Source organism: Psittacula echo, assembly GCF_963264785.1.
Source record: "Psittacula echo genome assembly, chromosome: 4".
Lineage (NCBI taxonomy): Eukaryota > Metazoa > Chordata > Aves > Psittaciformes > Psittacidae > Psittacula > Psittacula echo.
In genome coordinates, this window is record NC_137738.1 from 73934514 (window position 1) to 73948258 (window position 13745).

Genomic DNA, 13745 nt, shown 5'->3' on the forward strand with positions numbered 1-13745 from the left:
ACAATGCTTACTCATTGGGGTATTCTGCTATTAGCACAATAAAGAATAGTTTTGTCTGGGTACTACAACAAGCATGCAGAAGCAGGAATTCATGAAAAGTATAATTTCCTGGAAAAGACATAAATTCTTTTTTCCGCAGATACCTTTTGAATTTATTCCTTTGACAGAAGATGCAATGCTTAGAGCCATTTATAAAATAAAAGTTTTTCACGTCTGTAGACAGAAGATTTTTGTATTTGGAATGCATCGTAGCTGGAATACAGCTGTTTAATCAGATCTTTGTTCGAATTAGTTTGGGAAACCTGTGTTTTGCATTTCTTGAATATATGCTTCAGGTTTTCAGCATACTACTTCATTATAGTGATGGTTTATAACAAAAACATTCTTCCACATGATACCATATACAGTAGGGTCGAAGTGAAACTAGTAGACTCTGGATGTCTGAACCGTGGAAATTTGTAGTGGAAGGATTTTAAAAAATTTAATAAGCACTTGAAATGTGCTTATTCAATTTAAAATGTGCAAATTCAAATATTCTGTTCGTTCATGTCTTTGAGCTATTTGTTTGGTGAAGCAAATACCAGAATCTTACAAGAACAATAAGAAACAGCAGAATTTTCCTCTTAAAATATATTTCTCATTCAAAAAGGGTATGATTAGCCAGACAGTGAATTTAGTGATACTTGATTGTCATCTTAGGGCTGTCCAACAGTGATAAATAAACAGATGGATTAGTGGAATTCATGTTGCTTGAATTGAATTGTTCTTCAGTGTAATAATAAATAGATGGTTCTGTTACTGATTTTTGTTTGTCTTGTGTAATTTAGGATATTTTGCTCATAGGGAAAATGGTTATAGAACATATATTTCTATAAATGTTTCTATGATACCTGCTTTAATTGCCCACTGCTTATTTTTTTTGAGAACCTATGACTTTTTCAGGAAAACCAGCTGGAAAAAATTGATAACAAAATAGAAAGTACACACATTGTATGGCAGTGATGTACTAGCATTTCAGCTCCTCAAAGTCTTTGGTAGATAACTGTTACATTTCACTTCCAGGTCTACTATTTCCGACAAGGGCATGAAGCATATGTTGTAATGGCAAAAAAGAACAAAATATATAATATTAATCCCAAGAAGCAACCGTGGCATAAAATGGAATTACGGGTATGACTAATTTTCTATTTGGTTTGTATTTTAATATTTTTCAAAATTTGGAAACTTAACTGACACTAATTCTTGATACAGATATTTCTAATGTTATGCTTTTAAAATATTAAGGGAGAAAAGTTAATCTAATAAATAGTCAAATGAAATCAGACCTTAAACTGTACTTCCTGTTGCATCTACTTGAGCAAACAAGGTGGTTACACTTCATAGCAAAATATTTTTCAGACAAGTTACATTGTGGAAATAATAGCTTGTTTCAAAAGACTGAATCTCAGATACTTAATTTTGGCATGTTCTGGCAGAAGTCTGATGTTTTCAGTATACCCATCTTTTCATGTTTTAGAAAGTTAGTATAGTCATCTTAACTTCAGTGGTGGTACATAAATTTGTTTATTCCAGGAGCAAGAGCTGATGAAAATAGTTGGGATTAAGTATGAAGTGGGATTGCCTACTCTCTGCTGTCTTAAACTGGCTTTTCTTGACCCTGATACGGGTAAACTAACTGGAGGATCGTTCACCATGAAGTAAGGAAAACACTATTACATTCAAATTGGGGGATATAATCTTGGGAACAAGGGGCTGAGGTTGAAAGTTAAAAGATAACATTAATGTTGTATCTTGAGCTTTTGCTTTTGAAGTATTGAATTCAAATCGTAATCTTTTTTTCTAAGTGCTTTACTTTATGCTTTTGCTGTTTTATCGCTTAATAGTTATGTGTTCTGTTGTAATTAGGTACCACGATATGCCAGATGTCATAGATTTCCTAGTTTTGAGGCAGCAGTTTGATGATGCAAAACACAGGCGATGGAATATAGGTGAGTTGTGTGGGGAAGATTTTTTTGGTGTGGCTTTGTTTGCTTTTTTTTCTAAGTGTCTACCTATTTTCATCATAACTTATTAAGAAGTAGGTTATGGTAAATAAATCCTAATGCTCTGCTGAAATTGGAGAATAAGGTCTGTATATTTGGATGTGAGTCCTGTTTTGTCCTTGACTGATGCCTAAAGCAAGCAAACAAAATGCAGAAGGTAATCTGTAAAAGAAAGTGCAAAGGAAATCTCAGTTGTGTGTTTGCAGAGAGAAATGAAGAATATTTTTTAGAAATGCGTTTATTGGTAACTGATAATTTACTGTAGCCTATATATTGCTTGTCTCTGTTCTGATTCAAGGCACTCTTACAACTGCATTGCTAACTAGAAATGTGGGGGGGTTTTTTCTACTTCTGGAATTTCTACTGGAAATACAAAATGCATGACTTCTAGACTGTACAAAGAGAATGCCTTTCCCATCTCTATATTTGCTCGAATTCTGTTCTAAAGCCTGTATGCTTTAGCTTTATTGAAATGTGTGATTATAATTCACTGCTGTGTGGATGGGAATGTTTTTTACTCGTTTCACTTTGCCCGTGATTAATTATTTCCAAGTACTGTATACTGAAGGAAGTCAGTGGTAGGCTTGTCCTTCAGTCACATCTATGTCTTAGTCACCTGTTTCATATGATAATAAAGAACACCTTTCAACAGTGAAATCTAATGGGGGGGGGGAGAGAAAGTTGCATTATGATAATATGAACATCTGAGGGTGTGTTGGCTTTTTTTTCAGGAGGTGAGGAAATACATATGTTCTCATTCATAAAAACAGCCTTAGATTGTCTCTAAAACCAAACAGATTAAGCAAGTATTATTGATTTTTCAGAGTTCAGGATGAAACTCTGTTTCCCTAAGAGAGAATTTGTATATGATACCATGTTTTGAGAATTACAGGCAGTGTTAATGTCTTTCCCAGTATCTCTGTATGTTCTGTGAAGCGACGTGTTTTTAAAAGTGAAATATTGATAGCGTTCCTTTTTGGCTGGGTTGGTTTTGTTGTGTTTTGTTTTGGTGGATTTTTGTTTGGTTGGTTTGGGTTTTATTTGTTTGTTTTTTAAGCAGATTTCAATGTTGAAAACACATTATCTGTAAAGTAGCAGTGATTTCTGTACCAACTCAATTCCTGTGGTGCTTTAATTTGGGAGCTGTGGCTAATATTTACACAGCTGACTTGCCAGCCTTTCTTGCCACTGCAGGCAAAGCATCATATAGGAGAATGGTGGATTTTAATGCAAGAACATGATGGTATATCTGTCTGCCTGTGTAGAAATGATTGATCCAACATACAACATCTCTGTAAATACAGTGCATCCTTAGTCTGTATTTACAATTTTCAAAGTGCTGTTCTTTCAAGTTCATCATAACTAAGTAACCTGAAGAAGTGGCACAGATGGATATTAAAAACTTTCTTATCATTTCTTACCTGACTTTGCCAGGAAAGATGAATTGATCTTCTGTCCTTTGATACACATCATGATATGCTTACTCAGGATGTGTGCTTTAGCAGTAGATGTGTAAATTACATATGACCATATTAATAAGTTCAGTATCATCTCATACTGTATGCTCTGTTGTCTGGAAAGACAGCTTTGATTCTGTAGGGATTTTGGCAAAGACCCTCAGCTTCTGATGCAGTAGGAAATGTATACCTTGATTTCTTCTTTAAAGATCATTTTGGTTTAAAGATTTTTTAGGAGACAAGATTGGTCAACATCTACTGATACGTCACGAAGCGCTGCTCTTTCCTGATGGTTATGGATCTGTGGTCTTGTCTTGCTCTGCCATGCCATACATATTTTCCCACAAGATCGAAGCAGCAGTAGAATAATACCTTGTATTTGGATGGCCTAGCCAAATATCATCTGTCAGTTGTCATTATAGAAATCCAGGAGTTAGGGACTTTGAAACTTTGCTCTTGCTGCTCTGAAGAGAACAAGCATGGGTAGCATCTCTTTCCTGGGCTGGCAACTGTATTTTGAGAAACTTGCAGTGTGGAAGGAATCAGAGCTGCCCAAAAAGTATTAAAAAGTATTAAAAGTGCCAGAACCTTTTATCAAGACTTCAGTGTAAATAAATATGAATTTAAGGCCAGTGGTGTCTAATACCAGCTTGTAACTCTGACAAGTGTGCATTAGAGTTCATTCTTCAGTTCTTCTTTTGGGTGGTAGAACTAGTGATAAAATAGCTTCCTTCTTTGAGGCCGTATGAAATGCTAAAGCAGAGATAGCAAAGACACTGCAGTTAAAACTGCTACAGCTCTTCCAGAGGCCTTCCAGGTTGCTACCCTCCTACCTGCTACCACGCTTCAGATATTTTACTAATGTATGCTTACGTATCTGGGACAAATCATGCACTGTTTCGTTGCAGTGTGGAACACAGTATAAAATGTTCCTTGAGAGCAGGTCATAGATAAGGAGGAATGCCTTAGAACTATACATGAAACTGTTCCTGACTTTTCAACCATGTGAATCTGAAACCTCCAAGATTTATCTGACATGGTCAAGTCTTCTGAACTTTCATTCTTCATCAACAAACTGGTATTTTTTTTCATGTCATGCAGTTGCTGGTTTGTCTTCTCAGGACTACTGTTACTATCTTCCTTAATCCTCTATGATTTCTGGCACCTAGCCTACTAATCAATATTTTTATAGCTACTATTTGGAGAGTTGCTGGATATTAAATTTTCTGCCTCCACTTTAAGTCATTAAAGCATTGATCCTTTAACAAATAACAGTCCTGGGTGTTTTGGTGGAGAGTTTTGCTAGGTTTTTTGGTGGTGTGTTTTTATCATTTGGGTTGGTTGGGGCGGGGGGGGGGGGTATTTTTTGTTTTGGTTTTTTGGTTGGTTTGGGGGTTTTTTGGTTGGTTTTTTGTTTAGGGAAGAATATTTGTATTTATGGAGTTTTTTAATATTAAATTTATATTAATGTATTAATCCTTTCGAAAGAACCAAGTTTGAGAAGTGACAGGTTCTTATTTCTACTCAGATTGTATTTATTGCATATCTTTGTTTTATTATAGTTTAACTACAAGATTAATACATGGCTAAAAGTTACATTCTGGCAGGATTTGTGCAGCTTTAGCTATATGTCTTAGACAAGCGTGCATGTGTGTCTCTTACATAGCAGCCACTTTAAGTTCAACGTACAGTTTATATTTTTATCAAGCTGACATCTGATGATTAAAAAGTCCTGGGAAACTGTGCTAAATCCTTCCAGCAAGAATTTTCGGTCTGCTGTCCACATAGATGAAGCAGCACAAAGGACACTGGAAAAAATGTGATTCAGGAGATTGTTCTCTGGGCTTTTTCAAACAACTTGTTTTCAGCTTTAGCTTTCTGTCCATAGGAATGCTGTGGCTCTTGAAAAATCAGAAGCTGGTGCCAGGATACACTCCTTTAAGTGGTTTTCATCTGCTTAATGTTCAGCCTCATGAGGGGCTTACATTTGTATCTACATACTTGCAGTTGTATCTACACACCTTTTGTTGTAAAACTGATTGCTAGGGAATGACATGTTAGGAGACTGCGCTTTAAGAGCTCTTTAGAAAAATTTATTCTTTTATAATAAAGCATCACCCCTTACTTATATTTTTGATCTTGCCATTTCAGATATTTCTGGTATACTTTGTTCTGTTACAATCATCACAATTAGGACTACTAATGGAAGCTTTGTAATTGTCTAGAATTGCTTGCAATCCATTAAATGAAAAGAAAATGCAGTAAAGACCAATTTTGAGAATATATTTTCTTCTTACTAATTCAGACAACTGCAGCAAGCATTTGGGCAGAGTATGGATGTGTTGGAATAGAACAAATACTGCAGCAGTTGAGAAAGAGTGTGTATGTTCCAATGCCATGAAAACAAAAAACTGCAATTTTTGGAATCATGCACTTAAATTACATTCGTTCTTGTATTGAACGAACTGAATATGCCACTAAAAATTGTTTCTAAATTCTATGGTATGTGTTACAGAAAATGTTGGGCTTTATGGTGCTGTGTAGTACATGGATTTTTGTGTGTAATTTTTTTTAATAACACTTGTGACCTTTTTTCTCAGCTAGGCAAATGCTTTACAGTAGTGAAACCATTTCAAGTCACAGTAAATTACTTTGCTAACCTTTTGGAAAAGCTTTAATAAATTTTATTCTTTATCAGTCAGATTGCCTGCATAGTAAAGAGAATGAACCTCTGGATTGCATTTGGGTAGCTGGAAAAGCACTTCAAAAACTGAGAAGGAGCTCAGCAACATGCAATATATTCCCCCTACAAAAGCATCACAGTACTCAGTTACTTTAAGATAACATGTAGTGTTTAAGACAAGTAGATTTGAGTCTTAAAGTTACAGCATTGAAATGTCTTACATTTATATGAAATCAAGAAATGCATATATGAAGAATATGTAGATAGATATTTTAATAATTCTTAATGCCATGTTAACTTTAATTTTTGTTTAAAAGCAGCCTTCAGGAAGAATTTAATTTTTTTTTTTTTTTTAACTGACTGTGACTCATCTTTTGCCTGTTGATGTTGCAAATATTCAGAAGAATTTCTGTATTCAATATCAAGCCGAAGATATCTAAAAACTGTTTTTACTGGGAGGTCTAAGGTTCCTTGTAGTGATTAAATTGTTCTGTGTTCTCACCTAGGTGATCGTTTCAGGTCAGTGATAGATGATGCATGGTGGTTTGGAACAATTGAAAGCCAGGAACCTCTTCAGCCTGATTATCCTGATAGCTTATTTCAGTGCTACAATGTCTGGTTAGTAAATTTATGATCAATCTTTTAATTATTTCATTTGAAGGATTGACTGAGCGACTTGCTTGCATTAAATTCAGTCATGCATCTCACTGTACCAGTTTATTATAATACTCTGTGGTGTATATATAGTTATGTTACAAACATTAAATAATTACATTGTTGAAGCAATATTAGCAGCTAATTTAAATGTGGGTTTTGTTTGTTTGTTTGTTTTTTAAGCTGGGACAATGGTGATACTGAGAAAATGAGCCCTTGGGACATGGAGCTGATACCAACTAATGGTATGGTACATTAATAACATAATTGCTTAAAGGGTGTGTTTAAAGAAGGAAAAAAATGTTGTATGATTTTACTTAAATAATGCTGTTTCTCTTGGGGAGTAGGGGGAAAGCCCACAAACCAGTTGCATTTCAAGAACATCCTTAAATCAGTTATTAAACTAAAAGTGGGTCAAGATAAATGAACTGCAAAAGAAAAATACAGCTATCCTTTGACAAACTAAGTGTATGTTGGAAATAGAGATGTTACAAAAACTTGTAACAGATGGCATACAGTTAAAGGTACAGTTTTGTACAGTTAGGGAGGATTAAAGATAAACTGGTGCCCTGTGTCATCTTTTCTGAGACCTGTCAGCATGACTGCAGATGTTCAGTGTATTGAAGATTCAGCATATGCCTGTGTGTTGATAGTTTGATTAACAGTAGGCCTTGCTCCCTGTCTGGCCCAGCACGCGTGACAGATAGATGTGCTGCAGAATGGACGGCATAGTTTGGGCACTGTTCCCAGGGAAGAATATTGTGTTTCTTCCTTCCTCACTTAGTTTTTGGGGTTTTTCTAAATTTCATAAAATGCTGGTTAAAAAACATTTGATAATACTGGCACTCATAAGTAAGCATAGAAGTAACCATAAATAATTCTTTTAAGTTATACAGCAATATACAGAAAGGATACTAGTTGCATCGAAAATGTCTTTGAGCAAATTCGGTACTATGCATTTCTGTTGGTTAGTAAAATGATGTTATGTATCTTTGAATTGCAGGTATATGTATTGCACAAGATACAAAGATTTATGTTTTATTTAGTTTTCATGTTACATTCCAGCTGTATTTCCAGAAGAACTGGGAACTAGTGTTCCTTTAACAGATGATGAACGTAGAACGCTGCTCTACAAACCTCTGGATGGAGAGTGGGGTTCCAGGACCCGAGATGAGGAGTGTGACAGAGTTATTGCAGGGATCAACCAACTCATGACTTTAGGTAAATGCTGAATAATATGGGAGATGCTTTTGTGTTACGTTTTTGGACTAGGCTCACGTGTGCCTCTGAAATTACCACAATGAATGTGATAAAATACACCTTTTACTTCTAGATTAACAGGAACAAAACTTTGTCATTGCACGTATTTTAGTTTTTCATGTAGTGAGTATAAAACCTGAATTTTCTCCTGTTTTCAAAGGTAACTATTGTTTTGAAATAGGCTAGGGGTTTGGGTTTTACAGGAGAAAAACAAGTCCTTGATTTTTATTTTTTTTTTTTACTTTAGCTAGCAGAATCTCTTCTTGGGGTTAAAATGGCAAACTTCATGATGAACAAAATATTAACTATATTACAAGCACATGTTGTCAGGGGAATCTTTTATGCTCTAATGTGAGAATGTGTAGATTTTCCTTACAGTAGCCTTTCTAACTCCTGTTTTCTCCCCCATATTGCATAGTTACAAAAAATGGTGAGGAAAAAGTAATTGATTAATTCTCTGCAACTGAATAGCAAAAGGCTTTTAAGTTAGTCTTTACAGTTGCAATTAGTGTTTACTGGCAGCTTCTGAAAAGGTAACTGTTAAAACGTTTAACACATCACTGCAACATTTACATGATCAAAGATAAGTGTCAGAGATTGAGATCCACCAGTGAAATGCGGGCTAAATCATAAGTCTTCTGTATGTTTTGTGATAAGAAAACTGTGTTAAGTCAGCAGTCTTGGGTTTATGACCGGGCTAACAATGGTCATAAATTAAATATGTAAGCTGTCACAGATAATTGTTTTTTAACAGAATTTTGAAGTACTTGAAGCAAGGTAATAGGCATACAGTGTAGTAATCCAAATTACAGAATTACATTAAAAAAAACTTGTGAGGAAATGAAATACTAGTTGTTTTCACTCTGTTGTCTAAGAGTAATGGTGATGTGTTTTGCATTACCTTGCATGGCATGCTGCTTAGTTTGGGGTTTAACTGTAGCATACTGGTACGTATTGGTACAAAGTAGCAGTTGCTAGAACATTCTTAAGAGTGAGTAAACAGCTTTTAGAAGAACAGTCTGTTTAGCAACAAGGTATTTTCTGTTCTTAAAGACTTTCCTGAGAGACGTTAAAGGTTTTTTTATGTTTTTATATTATGGCATTTTCCCTTGAGGTATAAAATGTTAGCATGTGTCTAAGCACTCATGATGCTCCTAAACACAGGAAGAATAAAAAAACCCAAGTTTTTATAGGTGCACAGGCTTAAATTGCTCAGCAGTCTACTAGCATTATGATGGATTGGTTTTAGAAGTCTTTGCTGTTAGGTAGGGACAGAAGATGTGTTTCTGTTTGAGTGTAGTTTTCAGTCTTAATGAGATTGAAATAGTACTGTAACTTTATGGTAAGAATTCAATGCATTTCTTGCTTTGAAGGTGGGAGAGTGGCAATATCAAACCAAATGAAATCGACCTATATTGTAAATAACAATACTGAGCTGTATGTTTTCATATATATAATACATACATTTAAGTCTACTTTTCAAATGTTTGTGTCTTACATGCATTTGCATTGTCTCTGAGGAGCATTGGTGCTTCGTGCACAGCTGAGTGGGTAATGACTGCAGTGGTTGTACTTAGAGCATACGTATCAGCAAGCACTTTTATATGGAGAATGTCACAAATTTTCAGAGTAGTTATTGTTGCTATTTTATAAATGCACTAAGGGAAGCGTGTTTCAGACATTAAGAAATGGCATATGTTGTGGGAGGATGTGAATCTTGAAACTGCCAAGGGACGTTTGTGGAATATAACTTATTTTTATTCATTTTTCATTCTGTCTAGATATTGCTTCTGCATTTGTGGCACCAGTGGATCTCCAGGCTTACCCAATGTATTGCACTGTTGTGGCATATCCCACAGACCTCAGTACCATTAAACAAAGACTGGAAAGCAGATTTTACAGGTTAGATCCAAGTCTTGGTTCCTGCTGTAAAATACTGCCAACCATATTTTTGGTAGCTTCTTTTGTCTTGTAATATCCAAGTAAGAGATGGGTACAGGTGCGTGCTTTCCATTTCTCCCATCTTCTATCCTTGGTAAGGTTTCCTTTTATAAAACTTCAAAAAGGACTGTACATCTCTTCTCCAAAATGTATTTCAGTGTTACGTGACATTCAGATTCCTGCTTATTCAAGTAAGATTCAAACTTAGAAGAATTAAGTTTCCATTTTATAATTTAAAAAACAAAACCCTGTTTTTTAATAAGCAAAATCTTAGAAATATGTCAAGTGTGTTTGTCCTAATGTGCTTAAAAAAAAAAAAATCTTGTCACTTAAGAAGCTACACAGAAAATAGCTTCTCAAATTACTGGCCTTGAAATTCTCAGCTGCTGGACAGCAACAGAAGGAAGTTAACGTTTTGACACTGTTTTGATGTTTTCCTAACCAGGGATTGAAATTGCTGTATTATTTTGAGTAAGTATTATCTATGAAGGAGAACGCTCCATCAAATTACTCTTGTTTCCTTTCATTCTTGGTGTATTTCTGGGTTGAATATCAGTGTCCCTCTAATACTTGTTTTGAGTAAACCATGGATAGTATTTTGGTTTGGGCCAAATTTCAAAGTTAATTTTTAGTATTTTGAGTCCTAACTGAAGATTGAATTTGAAGTTAAAATCACTTTTTAATTTTCAAAGAAATCCCACCTCTTTTTTTATATGTTGTAATGCAGTAATGCACATTTATTGTTCCATGTGTATTGTGTGATATAAGGTAATCCAGCTTTCACTTCTGTAATGTACTGCTTTGCAGTTGGAGGTGGAGAGGATTTTTTTGCTGGATTTTCTTTCTCTTGTCAAAAGTGTAGGTAGATATTTTTGGCAGTCAGTGTTACCTTCTTCAGTTAAGCCTCTGTTCTTAGTGTTTCTAGTATTGTCAAAGCCTTGTTAGGTAATAAGCAACACCTTGTGTTGTGCATTGCAGTAACACTTTTTCTTCACCTTTTGAAGGAGGGATTGTTCAGATCACTTGTGACTTTGGTAGCTTTTCATGAGGCTTACCTTAAAACACACTTTCTCTTCTCTGAACTAGGAGTCTTGGCATGCCCATATGGTTTTGAAAAATGCAAAACCAAACAGAATAGTTATAAACTTTCCTAGTCACTACTGTCATCACACAGCATTAAATGCTGGACCCATAAACATTATTTAATTGCATTTAAATGCTTATGCTTTGCATCATGTTTTGCATATAACCTTTTACTTTCATACTAGTATTTGTAGCTTCTGTGCTGTCAGTTTTGATTTGAAATAATATGATTTTTTTTTAAATCACAAATTTTTAATTTTTTGTCCTTTTTTTTGTTTTGGTTTTTTTTTTTCTAGATTTGGGTCTATTTTTTCAGTTATTTTTCCTTTCGTGCATCATTTTTCGTAATGTGGCTATTGTATAGTTACATCATTAAATCAGAGCTATGGGAGGAAACTCTTTATCATTGTCTGTCTGTCAGAAAAATACATACTTTTAATAAATTCTTTATTACTATTTTGTCAAGCCTCAGCTGTGACTTACGAGGTGATAGGGGCTGGGTTATGTATAAAAGCTGAAGCATCACAGCTGAATTATCCCAAGGAGTGTCAGCTGTATATTCTCAAAGCCATTTGTATACATTAATGCAGGACACAACATGAGAGCAGGAAACCAGAGGAAGCTGCCTTCTGCTGGTCACATAGGGCAACATCTCAGAGCGTGCATGTTTTCTGATCTAGTGTAAAAAAAAAAAGATGAATGTGATAATACATTGGAAGAAGTATGTAAGGCTTTTTCTCCTGTTTCATATATGTTGCTGGAAACATGTTTTTTTAATTCCCCTTCCCTTTTCCCTCCTTTCATATACAGGCGCCTTTCTTCATTAATGTGGGAAGTCCGGTACATAGAACATAATACTCGCACATTTAATGAACCTGGAAGTCCTATTGTCAAATCTGCTAAATTTGTCACAGATCTGCTGCTGCACTTCATAAAGTGAGTTGCTTAGTAGCTCTGTTGTTGTTCCTATCTCTTCCCAAGGTATTCAGCCTTTTCAGATCTGAATTTTAAAATAAAATAGTACTGCAGCTTGAATAAGCCTGTTGTCTGCTGTTGGGGCGGAAAAGAATAAAGCTCTTCTTGACAAAGAATGCCTAAGTTTGCAAAACAACATAAAGTTTTGAAATACATTGATTGGCATAGATTGACATGGCATTTTATTTGAAGAGACTTTCTGCTAAATGGTAAAAATGGGTCTGACTAACTGCATGGAGTGATAGATACATTTAGAGATAAGTTAGGCAGTATTCAAACTCAAAATTAGAACTCCTATGTTAATGTAATCGTGAGCATTTAATTCTGAAGTCTTTACAATTTACACTGTGATTGAAAATGGTGCTGTGCAAAATAAAAATTGGAAGCTTTGAGGTCGACAGATAGTAGTTGTCTGTCTAATGTTTTATTATTGTCTGTAGAAAAACTGAATGAGAAATGTTTCAGATTTCTCAGTTACTTGATACATCTGTGGGCCTGAAGTTTGTAAGAAGAGCTCACTGTGTCCACTGCCTTGATTTGCTTGTACAGTGTGAATGCTCGTGTTCCTGCCTTGTAAAAACAACAAGATACTTCATTAGTGCGACAAAAATAATGATTTTTTTAGTAATTTAGTTTCTCAGTGTTAAATTGCATCTTTTATTTTTTTACTTTGTGTGCTCTTAAAACATTAGAATTGCATTATGTGTTTGGAAATGTTGGACTTTGACTCCATGCACAAATTTTTTGTATCTTCAGTGCTTGTGATTTTTGATACTGGCTGGAGAATGAAAAATATGTAACTTAGAAGTTTCAGTGAAATGCACCGTTAGAAACACATGGGTTTCTAAAGGGCTTCTCTAGTACTGTTTTTGTTCTTTAACATTTTCAGCCTACATGGGAGTTTCCTTCTGACTAATTAAGCAGCTCAAGGATTGTCAGAGTGTGTTTTTTAATTGGCTAAGCTAAATTAGTGGAACATGTGGATATTATTCCTTAATAATGACCTATAGCTTGTGTTTATTAATATACCTATGTAAGTGAACTAGCAATGCACATAAAGCCCAGACTTGTGTTTTTAGTGTGGGGCAGAAGGCCTAGACCATGGAAGGCAAACCCCTTGGTTCTAATGAGAGTGAATTATCTAGATGCCTCTGAGAATCCAAGGCTTAGACTCTTAAATTACCCAAGTCTTTCAAAAAGCAGAAAGTAGGGAAGGGGTTGTTGCTTGATCTTTTTCTCACCTTCTCCCCGGAGCTCTTCTAGTGATAATTATAGTTAAATACGGTAGCCTGTATTATGGATTGCAATTCCAGTGTAGAGTTGCTGAGTATTTACTCCTGGTTTTCCGATGGTTTGTATGGCTACGTGGTAGAACACCTTTGGGCTTTCTTTTGCTGTGTTATACAAGGATTGAAAATCAGTGTTTGTTTTGCTGATTTAATTATGCAGGTTTATACAATAACAGTGTTAGTCCTTACACAAATAAGCATTACATTTCAGCTGTCTTGCATTATGGGTACTAATGTATTGAATTGCACTTTGTACACTAAATCTACTGTACTGTTTCTTAGAAAGCTAGATGGGCCCCAGAGCCCTTTATGTGGTATAGTGTTAGATTTTTCTAATCTAATGCTAATGCATTCATGGTAA

At 35.1% G+C, this 13745-nt stretch overlaps 1 protein-coding gene across 5 annotated transcripts in view; it reads left to right on the forward strand.

Annotated features, from left to right (window-relative positions):
• Nucleotides 1-13745, forward strand: part of PHIP (PHIP subunit of CUL4-Ring ligase complex) — a 110082-nt gene that overhangs the window by 81766 nt on the left and 14571 nt on the right. For all 5 annotated transcript variants that reach the window (XM_080615136.1, XM_080615137.1, XM_080615138.1 and 2 more), the window contains 8 exons: nucleotides 1063-1170; nucleotides 1573-1697; nucleotides 1906-1988; nucleotides 6689-6800; nucleotides 7020-7081; nucleotides 7902-8057; nucleotides 9878-9998; nucleotides 11931-12056. In XM_080615136.1, coding sequence (XP_080471262.1) covers nucleotides 1063-1170; nucleotides 1573-1697; nucleotides 1906-1988; nucleotides 6689-6800; nucleotides 7020-7081; nucleotides 7902-8057; nucleotides 9878-9998; nucleotides 11931-12056 — 893 coding nt within the window. The remainder of the gene's footprint in view (nucleotides 1-1062; nucleotides 1171-1572; nucleotides 1698-1905; nucleotides 1989-6688; nucleotides 6801-7019; nucleotides 7082-7901; nucleotides 8058-9877; nucleotides 9999-11930; nucleotides 12057-13745) is intronic.